This window comes from Perognathus longimembris, chromosome 3 (genome assembly GCF_023159225.1).
Source record: "Perognathus longimembris pacificus isolate PPM17 chromosome 3, ASM2315922v1, whole genome shotgun sequence".
NCBI classification, from domain to species: Eukaryota; Metazoa; Chordata; class Mammalia; order Rodentia; family Heteromyidae; genus Perognathus; species Perognathus longimembris.
This window is the reverse complement of record NC_063163.1, coordinates 53,623,823-53,644,450: the sequence shown is the minus strand read 5'-3', so window position 1 is coordinate 53,644,450 and position 20,628 is coordinate 53,623,823. Positions and strand designations below refer to the sequence as shown.

Below are 20,628 nucleotides of genomic sequence, written 5' to 3'. Positions count from 1 at the left end.
AAAATAGATTCTAAACTTAAAAAGTAAAACCCTGGACTATGAATCTCTGAGAATAGAACATCTTAGTTGACATCAAGTAGTCAAAGATTTAATTCCAAGAGGTTAAAATTAATAAACGAAAAATTGGATGGATTGAAAATATTTTAAGTTTGTACTTTAACACTACTAATAAAGTGTTTCATTTCCAAACCCTTACCTGAACCAGTACTTCTCTCCAGAATACAAATATTTAAGAAACAAAACTCGTACAAGTCAATAATAAGAAAACAAGTGACCCAATTAAAAATAGAAGCCCAACACTACTGGCTCACACTTATAATCCTAACTACTCAGGAGGCTGATATCTGAAGATCTCAGTTGAAAGCCAGTCCTTGCAGACAATTAACATTACCTCTAATTAACCACCAAAAAACCAGAAATACAGCTATGGCTCTGAGACCTTGACTTTAAGCCCTAGTATCAGCACACACACACAAAAGTTAATTAATCAAATGGACAAAAACAATCTTATTCATCAAGAAGGGAGACAAAAGGCCAGCAAGCCCATGAAAAGCTATCCAGCATTATTAGTCACTAGGGAAATACAATAAAAGCCACAAGTACTCTTGTAGAGAGAAGCCACTTTAGAAAGCAAATGTCTGTTTGTAGCAAATATCACGCTTTACCTTTGCTTAAGAGCATTTCTTCTCATGTGCCCACTTTTTTTTTTATCAGTAATAAGTTCTGTAGCATCAATTTTGTGTGTGTGTGCACAGGTCCTGGGGCTTGAACACAAGGCCTGGGCATTGTCCCTGAGCTTTTTTGCTGAAAGCTAATACACTTGTACTTTCCACTTTGTTGATGGTAGCAGTAGTTATTTGGAGATAAGAAGAGTCTTACAGACTTCTCTGCCTGGGCTGGCTTTCAACAGAGATTCTGAGATCTCAGCCTACTGAGTACCTACAATTACAGCTGTGAGCCACGAGTCCCTGGCAGCATAGAATTCTTCACATTTAGTCTCAAATGCACTGGCTTTTGTGAATCAAAAGTCGAGATCTGCAAATCAGTATAGGTGGCTTATTTTGTGGTTCAAGTTTGGAACTCTGAATGATTTCCCTAGGTCTTTGTTAATTAACAAATAGTGTTTCTCTCCTTCTAGAAGATATAAAGAACCTATTGTGTCCCCTCAGGTTTACCTGATTGCATCTGCTCCCAGATGCAATCTGTCCTTCTGAGCCTCCTCCTCTCCCCCCTCCCTGAACAGAATGTGTTCTGGGACCATCTCAAACACATATTCCATGTTTAATGAAAGATTTTCCCATTGTGTTCTATTGATACGCCAACAAAGCAACAGGAAATTTTATTTTCATAGCTTTGGCTTCCGCTCTTGTCCCTTTAAAATTTTTAGTATTCTCCCATACTAGATGACAAACCAAGTTTCACTTCCTGAAAAGATTGGTGACACAGTTCACCCTGCTGTCATTGGGTCTTCCCTTTGCTCACGGACATGTTGTTTCTTTCAGAGAATGAACATCGGTTTACGAGCATTCTTGGTAATAGCCGATAGCTTGCAACAGAAGGATGGAGAACCTCCCATGCCGGTTACTGGGGCTGTACTCCCTTCTGGAAATACACTGAGAGTAAAGAAAACATACTTGAGTAAAACTCTTACTGAAGAGGAAGCCAAAATGATAGGTGGGTTTTAAAGATGTGTTAGAGCTAGGCATAAGGCATTCAAAACCAGCTTTAGATACTTAATCTTAATGAAGTGAACTTTAAAAAAAAGAAATCTTCATACAAGTATCTGATGAGACATTCCAAGGTTAATTGTGTTGATTGGTTCATGATGTGTTTTGTTCTCCTGCCCTTTTAAACTTTTTAGGGCTTCCTGGTAAATATTTTGCCATTTAAATGTTAAGACTTTTATCTGGATATTTGTAAACCTCTATTATTGATTAGCTACATTTTAAAGTACATTTCCTAGACATCTGTGTGCTTTGGTAAATCATCTTGTTTATAATTCATCTATTTTTATATTTATTTTTCATTTATCTTTATTTTCATTAATATTTTCCTAATTTGTATTTGACATATGACAAACCTCATGGGAAAAAAAGGTTGTATATTAAACATAACATATCCACATGAGGTTATGTTGTGGTTCTAATATTTACATTTTCCTTTAAATCTGCAGAAGTGATTCTTTTCATACTTATTTCTGTACACAAATTTAGGAACCTATTACAAATTGTTAAGATAATTATGTAAGCTCAACAGCCACAATGGTTTATATTTGTCATCATATCTACTAAAGAATAGAGATCAGAAAAGTTACAATCCAAAGCCAGCTTATACAAAAAATTGTGAGACCCCATCTTGACCAATAAAAGCTTATGGTGACAGTGCCTACCATTCTAGCTACTTGGAAAGCTAAATAAAAGATTTATGTCTAGGCTACCCCTATTCAAAAATATAACAAAACTCTATTGAAAAAAATACTAGGCCAGGTACCAGTGGCTCCAGCTTGTAACCCTAGCTACTGAGGAGAGATCTCAGGATCGCAGTTCAAAGCCAGCCTGGGCAAAAAATGTCCATGAGATTCTTATCTCCCAATAAACTACCCAGAAATCCCCAGAAATGGTGCTGTGGTTCAAGCAGTAGAGCGCTAGCCTTGGGCACAAAGAGGCTCAACAACAGCACCCAGGCTTGGTGTAAACCAACTGTAAAACTCATGGGGTGGGGGGGTGGGGAATGAGGGAGGAGGTCACAAGTTGAACAAGAAATGTACTCACTGCCTTACATATGAAACTGTAACCCCTCTGTATTTCATTTTGACAATAAGGCAAAAAAAGTAGAAACTAAAAAGAAAAAAAAAGGTTATCAAATTAGGATTTTCTTAAGAAAGCATAATAAAGGGATTATTTGCCAAAAAAAAAAAAAAAAAACCTGAGGACCAGAAAAAAAAAGCTAAAGCAAAATGAGCTGAGATGTGCCTCAAGTGATAAAGTACCTACCTAGCTAGTATGGAGTCTTAAGTTCAAACCCTAGTACAAAAAAAAAAAAAAAAAAAAGAATTGTTACAGACTTTCAGAGATATGAGGGAAAAATATCCAGAAACTTTTTGCTCTAAAATATTAGTCATTTATACAATGCTTAAATGAGTTTGAACAATTTATATGAAGAATGATTATTAATAATTATTTCATTAAGTACAAGTTTTTATTTATATGTGTCTATTTGTGCCTATTTTTTTGTTTCCTACTGTAGGATATTGACAGTATATGTGTGTGTGTGTGTGTGTGTGTGTGTGTATATATATATATATATATATTTTTTTTTTTAACCAGTCATGGGGCTTGAACTCTGGGACTGGGCACTGTCCCTGAGGTCTTTAGCTCTAAGCCACTTGCCACTTGAACCACAGCACCACTTCTGGGTTTTCTGGTGGTTAATTGGAGATAAGAGTCTCATGGACTTTCCTGTCCAAGTCTGGCTTTGAAGCATGATCCTCAGATCTCAGCTCCTGAGTATGATTACAGGCATGAGTCCCCAGTGCCTAGCATTGAAAGTATATTTAATGAAAGTAGTAAAAGCAGTATAACTGAAAATATCCTTTCTTATTTTTAAATTTATGGCAAAAAATATTTTTATTGTCTGTAAGAAACTGTAGAAAGGAGTTACCATTAAACAAATAAGTTTATAAGTACAATGAATCTAGGGGTTATTTTGTTTTACAGGAAGAACGAGAACTACATATATATTTCAGAGAATAATCTGAAGTTATTAAACTTTTACTCTAAATGAGAATTATCCTTTGTCCACATAATCTCTAGTAGGAGTGTATTTTCTTCTAGCCAGAAATTTTTCAAAACTAAAACTTGCATTTCCTGTTTAACTATTATGGAAAATAGTTCCATTAAAGTATTGGCATTCCTTTTTCTTTTCTCTGTTTTGTGTGTGTGCGTGCGTGTGTGTGTGTGCGCGCGTGCAAGTGCATGCGGGTGTGCATGCTTGAACTCAGGGCCTAGGCACTGTCTTTAGCTTTTTCTCTCAAGGTTTGCACTTAACTACTTTAGCCACAGCTCTCCTTCTGGCTTTTTGCTGGTTAATTGCAGATCAGAGTCTCACAGACTTTTCTTCCTGGGCTGGCTTTGAACTGGAATCCTCAGATTTCAGCCTCCTGAGTAGCTAGGATTCCAGCATGAGTCACACAGGTACCCAGCAGGAAGTATTAGATTTCTAATTGATTTGTGAAATTGTTTGGTGAACACCTGCTAAGTGCAGGGCATTTTGCCAAAAGCCACATTAGCAGAGATTGACTCCTGCTCATGGCCTCTTCCTCTCAATGAAATCATTTAACTCATGGAGCTCTTAAATAAAAAAGAAACTATTAGAAATGAGCCAGGGCCTCATTCTTCAATAGATTCCATCAAGCATGTAACTGAAACATACATTTTTTTCAGGCATGTCCTTATATTACTCTCAAGTACGGAAAGCTGTGGACAACATTTTAAGGCACCTCGATAAAGAAGTGGGGCGATGTATGATGCTTACTAATGTCCAGATGCTAAACAAAGAACCTGAAGATATGATCACGTGAGTACAGTCGAGTCTATTGACTGAGTGTATGGATGAACCACAGATGGGAGTACCTAGTCTTCTCATGTGTTCTTTCCATGTATTCTGGTTTAGTCTCATCTTTTTAGAATCAGAATCCTAAGGTGGTTTTTTTTTTCTTTTTTTCTTTATTGTCAAAGTGAAGTACAGAGGGGTTACAGTTTCATATGTAAGGCAGTGAGTACATTTCTTATCCAACATTCTCCCTCATTTTTCCCAAAGGGAATACCAGAATCGAGAGACAAAGGATAAAAAGGCAAACCATTCCAAAAGCAATACTTATAAAACCATTTGGTGTAAACCAACTGTCCAACTCTAAGGTGTTTAAGGATAGTAAAAAGAACAAAAAAAAAAAACTTGGATTATATTTTGGTTAGATCTCTTGAGCATCATTTGTCCGTAAGATAGTAAATGGGACCCAGGACTCCTTCACTGATCCACACTGTTGAGAAGTGACATTTTTATCCCCAAGTTATATCACAACCCACGTAATAAGTGACACCCCCACCTTACAGAAATGCCATCTTTATAAATCTCAACTTCACTGGACTATGCAGAAAGACCCTAGTAGTTTCTATGCAACCATGCCACTTATAAAACTGTGTCATTTTAAAAGTTGAACTCAGGGGCTGGGAATATGGCCTAGTGGAAAGAGTGCTTGCCTCATATACATGAAGCCCTGGTTTCAATTCCTCAGCACCACATATATACAAAAAGGCCAGAAGTGGCGCTGTGGCTCAAGTGGCAGAGTGCTAGCCTTGAGCAAAAAAAGCCAGGAACAGTGCTTAGGCCCTGAGTTCAAGCCCCAGGACTGGCAAAAAGAAAAAAAGTTGAACTCAAATGTTCTCATCCAAAATCCAAAGAACAAAATTTTCAATTAGAGTTTTACTTCTTTTTACTATTTTTGAACAATTTTGACAGAAATTAAGATTAAGTTATAATTCTATATCTTAAGAAAGTTTCAATTTTGTGAATTTTATTTAGCATGTTTGGCACAAATTTCCAAAAATATAATTAGGAAGATTTCCTTTGTCATTCAGTATATCCAGCCTCAAATACCAACATTAATCTGAAGTTGTTACCCCATTGTAAATGTATATTTTTAATACAGTGGTAACATGCTTGTGGCTAAAGAAGTCTAAAATGAAGAATTGTTTTAAATATATATTGATTAGTATCTAAACAAAAAGTGAGTCCAGTATCAGTAACTCATGCCTATAATCCTAGCCACTCAGGTGCTGAGATGTAAGAACTGCAGTTTGAAGGCAGCCTGAGAAGACAAGTCTGAGAGACTCTCAGCTCGAATTAATGGGCAAAAAGCCAGAAGTGGAGGGGTGGTTCAAGTGGTAGTACACCAGCCTTGAGTGAAAAGGGTTGTTTGGGGTACTAAAGGCTTGGAGTTGATGCCCCAGAGCTGCCACTATGTAAATAAATCTTTCAACCAATCAACCAATGAACAAATAGGTAAATAAGTAAAAAGTTAAAATGAAAGCTTCTCTCAGTGCCCTACTTGAAATCAGGGACTGTTCCTTTGTTTCTGTGATTTTTTGTCTGACCTCTTCATGTACATATAGCTCATCTTCCTCATCCTTGAATTATGACAGGGCCCCATCCCAGTAAACCTATAATAAAATGAAAATATCTTGTGTTAAAAATATATGTATTATACCTAACTTTGGCTTCTTTTTTTTTTTTTTTGGCAGCACTAGGGTTTGAACTCAGGGCCTCATGCTTGATAGGCAGGTTCTCTGCCACTTGAGCCATACCTCTAGCCCTGAACATACCTGACTTAACATGCTAGCTCAGCACCACAGGAAGTAGTTGTTTCCAGTGACCACAGAATAGACTAGGAGCTGTCCCCTAGATAGCATCGCAAGAGACTTAGCCCTAGAACAGATCTGAATTCAAAATTCCAAGTGTTGGCTATTGGGTAAACCACTTTCCCAGCATTGGGAAAGTCAGAAATCCTAAACCAGGAGCCATCTGTATTTTTGAGTGGGGGGGGGGGGGCACGCAGGAAGGTAGGCAACGGGAATAAAGATTAGATTCTATAATGCATATTATCTTACAGCTTGTCAATCACTTGGTTTTAATGATATGAAGATAAATGTTACATTATACTTTTTACCCAAATTAATAGCACAATTGAGACTGTCCCAAATTAATTCCATTGTAAATATCACAGTTTTTACAAATTGCCAGATTATCAGTAAAACTGTAACCTCATTACTACATCCTGCTTGAATATAATAATAAGAGCAATTTCTCTCTATAATGCAGAAGATACAAGAGATGCTTTTTAAAAACTTGAAAAAAAAATCTGTAAGTAGTTGTACAAAGAGGGTTCAAGCTGGGTACTGGTGACTCATATCTGTAATCCATACTACTCAGGAAGCTGAGATCTGAGGTTTGAGGTTCCTGGGCTAGAAAGTCTATGAGACTCATATCTCCAATGAGCCAGCAAAATGCTAGAAGTTGAGAGTGGAGCTGTGGCTTGAGTGGTAGAGCACTAACCATGAAAAAGCTAAGGGACAGTACTGGGTCCTGAGTTCACAAGGCAGAGGGGAGGAGATTGACTGAACATGTCAATTTGCGAGAACAGTGCATCATGATTGATGTTATCCCTTCATCATGCTCCCCCATTTCTCCCAACCCACCCATAACCTCAGGTATCTGGTTCCATTTGATCACCCTTCCTCTCTCCTTTTGTCTTCTCTCCCTCCCTTTCACCTGTGCTTCAGCTTCCTGGTATTCATTAGGAGTTATACCATTGCAATCTTCCCCTATGTTATACCATACTTTAGTCAATATGTGTGTGCATATATGCATATGACCCTACATAGATTTATATATATACACATATATTCAAATAATTTATATTTACCTTCTCATATGAGATGAAACATGATGATTTTTACAAAAGATGCTTTTTAAAATTCTACCATATTACCTATACACAATGGAATACTACATAGCGATTAGGAATGGTGAAATATTGTTATTCGCAGGGAAATGGTCAGAACTCGAACAAATAATGTTGAGAGAGACAAGCCTAGAACACAGAAAACAAAGGGGCATGATCTCCCTGATATATGACTGTTAAGAAAGGGAGACGGAGAGACAGTAGAGACCAGGTCTGTGAAGCCAAAAACTGCTTGTCAAATGGTATTTCCCACAGGATTGGGGCAGCGACCCAACAGTATGTAACTAAAACCAAACAACTACTCAATATATAAAGGTCAAAAATTGACCTCTCAGTGAAATACAATAACTCAAAAGCTATGTATGTACATTCATATAAGACTACTGTCGACATATTGTCTAATATCGACATTACATTTAAAGCCCGAGGCGAATTTTCTGGGGCTTGGCCATGTGGCTACTGTATATGTTCTTGATACATTGTATATTGTATATATGTCTACCTGACCTAGAGAAGGGAAAGAAAAACAGGGCATAAGATATCACAAGAAATGTACACACTGCCCTACTATGTAACTGTACCCTTTTTGCACAACACCTTGTCAAAAAAAATTGTGTTCAATTAATAAATAAATTAAATTTTAAAAAAATTCTACCATATAACCATTCCCTCTAAAAATAGTGAAGAATTTAAAGAGCTTTGAAGGAAAGCTGTACATCAAATCAATAGACATTGTAAGATAGGTTCGGGACTAAAGTGATAAATTTAGAATAAGAAAAAACCACAGGTTTAAGTATAAATATATAAAGTAAATATTTTCTTAATGTTTCAACCAATGCTTCAATTTTTTCTAAGATTGTTTTTCCCATCCAACCAGCTTGAGACTGTCCTAATAAGGCTTGAAATATTTTTCTTGCTAGACGCTAAGATCCCTGAGTGGAAAATAATTCATTGCTTCATTTCTGTAATAGAAGCACAAAAGGCAGAAAGTGCTAGGGAATCGTAAAAGCATTTAGAAGAGGGTGGAGGCCACACAGTCATCTACGTTGGTATTTCAAGCTGGTCCAGGATTTTCCCAGGCCCTGGTTATGGTGTTATGGTGTGAACTTGAACACTGAACATTCTGTGTTACTCAGTCTCCATTTCCTTATTTATTTTGTGGCTAGTAAAACCACACACACACACACACACACACACACACACACACGAAAATGAATATAATTTCTGTTAATAAATATTCTCAATTATGTTATTTTGAGGGATTCATATGCTTCCCCCAGAAGCTTAGAGAGCAAAGACTGCAATAGTTAAAGGAAGTCACACACTAAGAATCCCTTATCTAGGCTTGCTTTATCAGGTTAGAAGTCTGGCAGAGTTTGTCTTACACTTTAAGCTAGGCAGAGTCATCTGTTTTCCAACAGATTAAAATAAAAATCCCATCTGTGTGGAACATCTGATGAGTAAGCCAGGAGAATTGCTTAAACTCCCTGTTACAATGAACAGTGAGGAGCCCTCTCTAGGCTTTTGATCTGTCACGTAAAGACATCTCTGTCCTACACTTGACTGGGAGCCACTGGACAACTCCTTCCAGTCTGGAATTCTCCCACAACTGTGCCAAACATTTATGGAAAAGGAGAGAAAATAACCTTAGAGCTTTTCACAAAGGCAGAGTATTTTAGCCAAGTGCTAGGGGTTCATGCCTGAAATCCTTGCTACTCATGAAGCTGAGATCCAAGGTTCATGGTTCAAAGCCAGCTTGGACAAGAGAGGTTCTTATGTGCAACTAACCAGTAAAAAGCCAGAAATGGAGATGTTGCTCAAATGGTAGAGCTGTAGTCTTGATAAAAAAAAACAAACAAATAAACAAAAAAACCGCCAAGTGAGAATATGAGGCCCTGAGTTCAAGCCTCAGTACACACACACACACACACACACACACACACACACACACACACGTAGAGTATTTTAGCAGTCAACATATGTGTCTCCTTTTTCATTTGACCAATTTTGTATTACTTCTAAACAATAATTAAAAAAGTGGAAAATTATGATCATTAGATATGGAGAGGGTAGATTCTTTTTGTTGCCTTTTTATTCTGACCAGAGTTATTGTTCCCAGAAGTGATTTGTTTGTACCATTTCATATTTTTATTATTGTGTCTGTGTCCTACAATTGCATTAATTTGGTACCAATTTTATACTTATTCTCAGAATACCAAGTAGTTAGAATTTAGATACATTGCTTTATGTGTCCCTTAGATTATGTGAAAAATGTAATGGATAATTTAACCTCCATAAAATATTGATACCATAAATGGCCAAAACAAAAAAGTTATCTAGTAAAGAAAGTAAAAAATGAAATAACTTACTGCAAAACATAGCTGTCCCCCAATATCTTTGGAGGATGGTTCTTTCCACAGAGACCAAAATCTCAGAATGCTTGAATCTTTATCATAAAATGACATATAATGTGGTTTGAATAAAAATGATGTGCATGCCATATGCTTCCAATCATCTAAAGATTTTGTTCAGGAAATAATTACAAGAATGAAATTCAAGCCAGGTGCTAGTGGCTCACTCTCAGGAGGCTGAGATCTGACAAATCCAGCAGACAATTCTGAGAGACTCTTGTCCCCAAATCACTAGCAAAAAGCTAGATGTAGAGGTGTGGCACAAGTGGTAGAACTCCAACCTTGAGTGAAAAAGCTGAGTAAGAGTGCAAGTCCCTGAGTTTAAGCTTTAGTACACAAACAGAAAGGAGAGACTGTATAGGTTCTATAGGGGCATACTTTTTCCTGATTGTTTTTAACCTATAGCCCATGGATATGAAACACTGATTCTACATTGTCCCTTTACATGCTATAGAGGCATTAAACCTTAAACATCAATGTTCTCTGGAGGGTAACTAAACAAACAGCAGGATTCTCCATAGAGATTGGTGTCATTTTAAATTAGAAGTGGGTACACAACTCTACCTGCATTCCAGGATTTTACTTGTCATTACTTGTCTTGGAAGCACTTAATTTACTTAAACAGGACCGGGGGCTATAGAGGAAATGGATAGGTCAGCAAGGCAACATTTCTTAGATATTTTCAAATCCCAATTTCAAATAGTAAACACAGGAATTACTTAACATATGTCTTCGTGTAAGTATGTATAGGCATTTCTGTGATTCCTGTGACTTAAATGTATGGGGACCAGGCCCCATAGAAACCAGCTAGGTGGGGAACCTGAGGTAAATAAAATGTATCCACAACCATATGAAGTATTCTCTTTCATCCCTAGGGGCGAGAGAAAGCCCAAAATAGATCTCTTCAGGACCTGTGTTGCTGCTATTCCTCGGCTGCTTCCAGATGGGATGTCAAAACTTGAACTTATTGACTTGCTGGCCAGGTAGGTGAGAATGATGTTTCTTTTCACTTGCTCAAAACTGATTTTAGTCTTTTATGGTGATTCCTAAAAACAAAACAAAACAAAGAAACATAAAATAGAATGATCATTTATGATTGATAGATATGTACTGAATGAGAGATTATTACTATAGTTTATAGTTCTATGTATGGACAGGAAGGAACAGCATAATGTGATGTTTATTATGTTGTTGTTGTTATTATTATTGTGCTGAAGTTCAGTGGGAAGCTATTACTTTGGACCTAGGAAGTCAGTAAATACCTCTGGCATAAGGTGGAGTTTGAAATATCCTTTGACAGGAAGGTAGAATTTAGAAAGTCTACCAATTGACCTGATCTGTCGAGGTCTGCCTAGGACTTGACTCGAAGTCTGAAGTCACAGGCTGTCCCCAGGGAGCCAAAAGAAGCTGGTCATGGGGATTCTAAATTCGTTTTAGTGCTTCAGACAGCTGCCAAAACTCATTTAATCATCCTGACCATTCTCTGTAGGAATACATGGTCCAACTGGATGCTAAAATGTATTTGTGTGGAATGAAATTATTTCATCATAGTTCAGCAAGCTAGCTGCTATTGATCCAAAGTTCTAGTTGACAGCTACATATTCCTTTAACTTAAAACTCAATATACGTTACCTAAGGATAATGTAGGGGGCAAAAATTATTAGACATATGAAATAGAAGGAATGAAAAAGAACACTGGGGTCAATAAAGAATGAAAAAGGAGTTTAGAGAGAGGTAGGGATGGGGTGGGGGATAAACACATGCCTATCCTGGGACTTGAGGGTATGGTCACTGTCCCTAAACTTTTGTACTCAAAGTTAGCCCTCTACCACTTCAGCTACATCTCCACTTCCAATGTTTTGCTGGTTAATTGGAGAAAAGAATCTCACAAACTTGCTTGTGTGGGCTGGCTTTGAACCATGCTGCTCTGACCTCATTCTCCTGAATAGCTAGGATTACAGGCATGAACCACCAACATATGGCTAGATTTTTCAGCACGTGCTAAGTATCCGAAGCATTTGGGTAGATAAGGTTTTTAGTGTGAAGGGGTGGGGAATAATAATTTTCAAATGTCATTTGGGGCTAGTTAATCTGGTTAGCGGAATAAATGAAAACTTGGTGAAGGGTAATAAATATTAATGCTGAATGAATCTAGCATGCAACACAAAAGAACCTAGGTGACCCTATTCTGTAGCCTTCTGAGAGCCTTTCCCATCAGTATCCAAATAAATAGCCCCAGCTTCCACCCCACATCACTGTACATGCAGAGATTTCTGGGTACCCTGAGTCACTTCATGTCATGTGGTTGGCAAGATTAGGTGATGTGGTTGATCACCTGTGCCTCTCAAGTAATCACTCTTACAGTCTGTTCTACTCCTCCCCCTCCCCCCAAACCACTAGCACAAAACTGATGCTGGTCGTGAAGGTACTCTCTGACCAAGCCTTTTACTTGTCTAGCTGGCATTTGTCATCTACTATCAATCACTATAACCTGTTCTCTGCTGTCATCAACAACCTTCTGTGCATGATTTGAACACACTTTTTAAGGAGGATGTAAGGTTTTTCTCAGTTACAGCTTAGGCCCTTTACCTACATGACCAGAAAGTGAACTCAGAGCACATATGTTAGATGCAGGGAGGTAGCAGGGAAAAAGGAAAAATATATAAAAACCCATATTGAAGAGAGATTTCTAATTCTAGGTGAGGAGATCCCATAGGAACAAAGGATGAGTTTCCAAAATACAATAAACATGTGATTCAGGAGGAAAGAGACACTGAGGAATGAAGAGATTGAAATACTGTAAGGGTCATCTATACAAATACTGAGTCTTCCAGAATGAGAGTGGAGACTGAGAATGAAGAAAAACGGTGACAAGTTCCAGACTGATCCAGAAACATAAAAGAGCTGCCTGTCAGTTTTCTGTGTATAAGCAGTCCAGCAGTTAGGAAGACTTATAAACATGTTCCCCTGGATGAGAATGGCTTAATGAAAGAAAGGTTGAGTGTGACCTTGAGGAATTAGTAATAAAGACCCCTTTCCTAGGCTCTATGGACCATTGAGGAACAATAGGCAGCTTCCTAAAAGATGGAGAAGGTGTTGTGAGGGGATGGGAAGAAGCAGCATCTAGAAAGCCAGAATTTACATCCCTGCTTGTCTTTTTTTTTTTTTTTAATCTGTGCAATCTATACATAACCTCTCAGTCTAGTTGGGTTTGTTTTTTGGAGGGGTAATATTTTAGAGAAATTAAAATAGTACTGTCTATCCCTTAGGGCTTTTGAGATGCCTTTGTACCTAGGTTAGACAAAATAGGTATTTGTGAGGAAATAGACATGCGCAGTTCACTGGGATTGGAAGGTGATTTACTCAATGAAGGTCTCACTGGTGATTGTATACAGGAGTCACTTTGAAATGCCAGGGTGTTTTTTTAAATGATATCCAGCATACTGGGAGAAGCTTTAGTGCTATTTTGTCATAACTCTGTGTGGAAGGCTCTTACCCCTGTAAAAATCACCTGGCTAGCCTGATCAGGTGGCGCCAGAGACCTGCAGACCTGCAGACTGTGGGGAGGGAATTCTGAGAGGCAGGCTTGGAATGTGAATGCTATTTATAGCATGTCCTGTTTATTATTATGTACATTCTTACAAAATCCCAAAGCCCTGGATACTGTTTGAGGTTGTTTTTTTTATGAGAGAAAAGAATAAATAAATATTCATGAGAGTTCAAGAAAATGACTGAACTACATCAGAAGCTGTAAAGAGACCTTTCTCATAAACTTCAAAAGAAGCCAGAGGCTGTTCTCCTTGGGGTACCGGAAGTGGAGCATGTGACTTGCACACTGGGAATGTGTACCTCTTTAGATCCCCAAGAGGGTTAGAGAACAAAAGTGAAGTCATCCACCCACAATAAACGTGAATGTCAAGGGCCAGACAAAAAGTCTTCACCCCACGATCAGGCACATTTTGATTCAGTTGACTTGGGATCATCTAGATGATTTAGTTAGTGAGAGAGAGAGGGGGGGGGAGAGAGGGGGGGGAGAGAGAGAGAGAGAGAGAGAGAGGAGAACTTTGATTCTGATTTCAGACACAATCACATTCATGATAGAATTTTACATAAAAACCTGGTTCTCTTCATAATTGGCAGACTTGATGCTTATTCACTCGGTGCCCCTGCTCAGTTCTATAGAAGGACTTGTAAGACTGTGTCCCATATAACTGCCCCCCCAGGGACCTGTCACAGAGTTTCTGATTATAACTGGATATCAGACATTCAAACCTCAGGCTTATGCTGCTATATTGAACATTGATGTGATGTATGGAATGAAGCTTGCAAGCTCTATCTCCTAGCTACTAAGTTTCTGATGGGAGGGGGCAGGGGGATGAGGGAGAGGGAGAGGGTGTATTTTGTTCAGCCAGCTCATAAGGGCCAAGTGAGAGGATCTTTTCCTGTGGGCTCCGTGGGGGATGATGTAGGCCTTCCTGACATGGTGGTACTGCCCTCCTGCTCTTACTAAATCCTGGCCTGCTCAGCATTTTGGGATCCCCAAGGATTCTCCATACACAAGGAGGGAAACTTGCGTCTTAGTTGAAGTCACCATCTTTTCTTTCTTATTCCCCTCCCAGAGGTGTCCTTGCTACTTCCCTTAACCACTAATTACCTTTTCCCCAAAGTCCAAGGCTACTCTCCTCTGTCACTTTCTGAAACCTTGTGCACTATGTACATGAAGTGTTTGATGTTTAATGTTTTCCCTTCTCATTTTTTTTGTTTTTGTGCTGGTACTGGGGCTCAAACTCAGGGCCTGGCATTGTCCCTTAGTTTTTATGTGCTGAAGGCTGGTACTCTACTATTTAGTTACAGCTCTGTTTCCAGCTTTTTGGTGTTTAATTGGAGATTTAAAAAAAAAAAATCTCACAGACTTTCCTGCCCCAACCACAATCCTCAGTTCTCAGTCTCCTGAGTAACTAGGAGCTTGAGCCATTAGTGCCCAGCTTCCTTTTAAAAAAAATTTGACTACATTAATAAGACCACCTCATAAGGTTGTAAGAATTAATGCATATAAACCACTTTCCATGACACATAGCATACATAGCTGTTATTTTTAGGTACCTTCATATTTGAATAATGCATACCATGTCATATGATGTATGTCACATAGTTGTGTTAGGTAAGCTTGGGAATATACATATATATTTCCTTTTGTGCTGGTCCTGAGGCTTGAACTAGGGCCTGGGAGCTGTCCCTGAGCTTTTATGCTCAAGGTTAGCCACTCTACCACATGCAACCACAGCCCCATTTCTGGCTTTCTATGTGATTAATTGGAAATAAAAGACTCTTTGGCTTTCCTGCCCAGGCTAGCTTTGAACCACAATCCTCAGATCTCAGGATGCTGAGTAGCTAGGATTACAGGCATGAGCCACCAACACCTATATGTAATTTTGAGTCAAGAAATATATTCCCTAGCTCAATGTAAGTCTGTGGACTACAGAATTTCTCAGCTGGTTTCTATGGTGAACTGTGAACCAGTTGGTTTACTTGAAGCATTAGAGAATATGAAAAGAGCTTGCTTGTCACTTCAAGCATTTGAAATGTTATCTATTCAGTAGCTTATAGCAGAGGAAATCAGACTTGCCTTGTAGAGAAAATTTGGATTGAGTATTAGAATTCTTGGGTTTGAATACTGGTTGTTCCCATCATACAAGGAAGGAATGTGACTTTGAGCCATTTCCTTAACCACCACAGTCCATAGTTCCTTCTCTTGGTAGGGGGTAGTATCTTCCCTTTTTGTGGAGGCTGCATGGACCATGTTTGTTGTTGTTGTTTTCTAGGACACTGAATCCTAGGAATTCTGTCTTCTAAACATGTTTGATCCCCATGTCACCCTCCTTACTACTCCTCTGCTCAGGGTCAGGCCCTTGCCACTTGTTGACTGTCTCTGCAGCAACCTTCTGTTCTTTCCTCTTGGTCTTCTTCCATCTCCACAGCATCTGCCTCACTCCTACTCTTGCTTGCTTGATTCTGTTTTCTTTCGTCAATGTGACTAGATGATGTATCTTCCTCTCTAACTTACAGCATAGCACCCGTTATCTTCTAATAACAATAACTAGTTTCTGAGTGCTTGCTACATGCTCGTTTCAGTGTTAAACACTGCAAAGGTATTCTGGTGCATCTTCCTAGTGTATGAGATCCACTAGTTTGTAGCTCATTTGATAAATGAGGGATCTGAAGCTTAGATAATGTAAGAGGTCTATAAGTCAGGCAATGCACACACTGATCCAGACATTCTGGAACCAGGATACACAAGCTTAAATGTGTCAGTGCCTTATTGCCTCCTTTGGTGGCCCACAGACACTTTCAACTCTTTTCAGCTCTGTCTCACACCCTGACTCGGGAGACACAGCCATGTTGCACCTCACATCCTAAGTGCTATACCTAGTAGGTATGGTGCCTGAATCCTAAGAGACTCTCAAGTATTTGTCTATTAAGTAAAAGAACCTGTGAAACATTTTCTTAAGTATAAACCTCAATGCCAATGTCAAGATTTAATACACTGAAATCCTTCAGTTGACTCATTTCGAATTTCTTGGCACTATCGGCATTGTGAACTAGACCTTTTTTTTTTTTTTTTTTGCCATCAGTAGCTTTCTTGTGCATTGTAGGATTTTTATACTGAAGATCTAGCTTCTACCCACCAGAGAAATTGCAGTAATATACCCCAAGTTATATGACCAGGAATGTCTCCTGATATTGCCAAATATCCTCTGAGAAGCCAAACTGATGGAGAATTGTTTGGCCCAACTTTGTTCGTTTTACTGAACTTTTCTGTAAATCCTTTGGCTTTCAGGTTTCTTGTCTTTAAAAATAGTCCGGCACACCAGGCTCCAATGGCTCACACCCATAATCCTGGCTACTCAGAAGGCTGAGATCTGAGGATCACATTTTTTTTTTTTTTGGTTTTTTTTTTTTTTTTTCCGGCCAGTCCTGGGCCTTGGACTCAGGGCCTGAGCACTGTCCCTGGCTTCCTTTTGCTCAAGGCTAGCACTCTGCCACTTGAGCCACAGCGCCACTTCTGGCCGTTTTCTGTATATGTGGTGCTGGGGAATCGAACCCAGGGCCTCATGTATACGAGGCAAGCTCTCTTGCCACTAGGCCATATCCCCAGCCCCCTGAGGATCACATTTTGAAGACAGCCCAATCAGAAAAGTCTATGAGACTCATCTCCAAATAACCATCAAAACTCCAGAAGTATAGCTATATCTCAAGTAGCAGAGTACTAGCCTTAAGTGAAAAAACCAAAGAAGAGAATGAAAACCTGAGTTCATTTTTCCAGTATACACACACACACACACTCTCTCTCTCTCTCTCTCTCTCATATACACACACAGAATAAATAAAATTATTATGTAGCCTCTATTATGATTAAGAACTATTCATCTATAGCTAAATGTAATGTGTTGTCTTGTATTGCATACTGAGAGAAGGAATAAGAGTAGAAGACTAATGAAATCTGAATTAAATCTCTAGTGTTGCATCAATGTTAATATTTTAGTGCCTATAAGTAAACTATGACTACTTTAGATGTTGACATCAGAGTAGGCTGGAAACTCTCTAGAAGAAAAGTGCATCAAAGTCAGTGATCTTACTGCCTTTCATTCATGTTCCAGGCTGTCTATTCATATGGATGATGAATTGCGGCATATCGCACAGAACTCTCTTCAGGGTTTACTGGTTGACTTCTGTGATTGGAGAGAAGATGTTCTATTTGGCTTTACCAACTTCCTGCTCCGGGAAGTGAATGACATGCACCATACTCTCCTCGATTCATCCCTGAAGTTACTGCTACAGCTGCTCACTCAGTGGAAACTGGTCATACAGACACAAGGCCGGGTCTGCGAGCAAGCCAACAAGATCAGAAACTCAGAGGTGATTTTCCCAGCCTTCCACAATAACCTACATCCTTTCACCCCTCTCACACCTCCTTCCCTTGTTTCTGGATATTGACCCTAGGGTCTCTCTCATGCTAGCCAAGTGCTCTTCCACTTGCATTATGCTCCCCACCTTTTTTATTTCTAATTTATTATCTTATACTTTTGTTTATTTTTTATTTCACTTTAGTATACTTTATATTTCTTTTTTTAAATTTATCCTACTTTATTTTATTGATTTTATTTTTTCATTGTTATTATAAAAGTGATGTAGAAAGGCATTACAGTTACATAAGTCTGGTAATGAATATATTTTATCTTATTAAATGAATAGGGTCTTATTACCTTTGCCCAGATTTGTGTAGAAGTTTTGATCCTCTTGCTTCCAAGTACCAAGTAACTGGGATTACAGACATATGTTATTATATCAAACTTCTTTTATATACTAGACATGTGGATAAATGGCAACCCAGGAAATCTTTGGAATTCTTGAGTTATTTTTTTCCAGCCACTTGGGAGATTTCTCTAGTGCTGGCCCTTAGTTCTTTCTTAGCACACGTTGTGACCTGAAAAGATACCATGCTATACTATGTCAAGTTAGATGTGTTAACACTAACAAGGTCATGATGGGAATAGAAATATGATGGGTATTTCTTTTCTTAAGAATTATGACTACAAACACTTTTACAAGAGCAGATGAGTATAGGACCAAGAGCCAAAGCTAGCTCCAGATATGGGTGTGGATACATAAAGGTGAGCTGTCAGCTTACATTGGTCGTTTGGTCCAGTGTCCCCAGAGAAGGAAAGGACGTTCATGTGGTTCCTTGATCTTTTTGTGCCTTGATGATGAAGGGTAAGAATTCCTGGCAGCATAGTGGGGAGCACCATTGAGGAGGAGTCTTGTCAGAGGAGAAGCAGGGTTCTCAAAGCCAGGTGGCACGCTGGCATTGGCAGTGAACAGACAGGTGGGCTTGGAGCACAGGAGCCACACTGAGGGTCTCAGGCCTGTGGCAGCTTAGGGCAGCACAACAATCTCCAGGAAGTGGTAAGTATCCCACGTGGGCTGACCTTAGAGATGCAGTTCAAATCCCACCTCCCTCCTTGCATTCTACATATACCGAAAGGTGATAGACAGGTTATATATGCTTGGGAAATGGTGGCACAGGTGGACTTTGCCCTGCCATGTAGCTGATGTTGCTTTTCATTCACTTGGTATTTGGGGAACTTTCGGAACTCCTAATATAAACATTGATTCAAACTATGCACAACCTAGATTCAAATCTAACATTCAAACAAGGAAGTAATTCAAAACAGAAGGTAAAATAATTGATAATTCGATTTATTTTTTAATTTTTTTTAGTATTTTTTTTTCTTTTGTGCCAGTTGTAGAGCTTGAACTCAGGGCCGGGGCACTGTTTTGGTTTTTTGGTTGGTTGGTTGGTTTTTGCCAGTCCTGGGGCTTGAACTCAAGGCCTGAGCACTGTCCCTGAGATTCTTTTGCTCAAGGCTAGCACTCTACCACTTGAGCCACAGCTCCACTTCCACTTTTCTGTTTATGTAGTATTGAGGAATCAAACCCAGTCCTTCATGCATGCTAGGCAAGCACTCTACCACTAAGCCACATTCCCAGCTCACTGGGCACTGTTTTTAAGCTGTTGTGCTGAAAGATAACACTTTACCACTTGAGCCACCACTCCACTTTCAGCTTTTTAGTGGTTAATTGGAGATAAGACACACTTACCTTCCCCCAGCTGGCTTCAAACATCTGTCCTTGGATCTCATCCTCCTGAGTAGCTAGGATTATAGGCATGAGCCACCTGCACCTAAATTTAATGTTTTAAGTATCTTTGAGTAGTTGTATAAATAAAGAGGTTTTAGTTCAACATACCAGTTTATAAGTTCAGTGCATCTTGATCCATGTCACCCTACCATCATCCTCCCCATCTCATGAAACCTCACCTATCCCTTCAAATTATCTGGCTCCATTTTCACGTATGTAAATTGTACATTGGAGCTTTATTTACCTACCCTTTCTCCATTTGTCTACACCCCACCTTGACCCCCCCCCAAACAAGACATGTTTTATCTTCCTTATATTCATTTTGATAAACTGTCCATTCATTGTTTAAAAGGATTACATCATTGGATGTAATATCCCCCTGCATATGCCATACTTGAGTCAATCAGTTTGTGTGTGTAAAAATTTGATCTTGAATATAAGTTTATAAGTTCACATAAGTTTATATTTTAGATCTAACTTCCACCTATGAGAGAAAACATGTGCCCTTTGTCTTTCTGAACCTGACATGCTTCATTTCACATAAATTGTTCTAGGTCCATCCATTTCCCTGCATGAAAATTCAGTTTAACAGTCTGTCTCTCTTTCTCTTTGAGATAGGGTATTATCATGTATCTCAGACTGGCCTTGAACCCAGGATCCTCTTGTCTCAGCCTCCTGAGTACAAGGCATACAAGGAATCCAAGGCATGCAGTATCATCACCAGTCTACTTAACAGTAACTTAAATCCTACAGAGAATTTAAGTGACACAAATGAGGCCATTTTGGTTGCATATACAGGGTAACCCAGAACAACATGGATAGAAGCAGTTCCATGTTAATTACTATTAATGTTCTATACTGATTAATTTCTCATCATAGATAGATAGCAGATAGTGGATGTTATTCCAGAGCAACAATTGATCTGAAAAACAGAAAAAGGGTATTTCACAAATAATAATCCATTCATAGATACATTTGTTTCTGAGCTATTATAGTTTA

At 38.8% G+C, this 20,628-nt stretch overlaps 1 protein-coding gene across 6 annotated transcripts in view; it reads left to right on the top strand.

Moving 5' to 3' along the window:
- Fry (FRY microtubule binding protein) overlaps positions 1-20,628 on the top strand; it is a 348,931-nt gene that overhangs the window by 210,278 nt on the left and 118,025 nt on the right. For all 6 annotated transcript variants that reach the window (XM_048341548.1, XM_048341549.1, XM_048341547.1 and 3 more), the window contains exons 15-18: positions 1,503-1,674; positions 4,443-4,575; positions 10,806-10,913; positions 17,589-17,847. In XM_048341548.1, the coding sequence (XP_048197505.1) occupies positions 1,503-1,674; positions 4,443-4,575; positions 10,806-10,913; positions 17,589-17,847 (672 nt within the window). The remainder of the gene's footprint in view (positions 1-1,502; positions 1,675-4,442; positions 4,576-10,805; positions 10,914-17,588; positions 17,848-20,628) is intronic.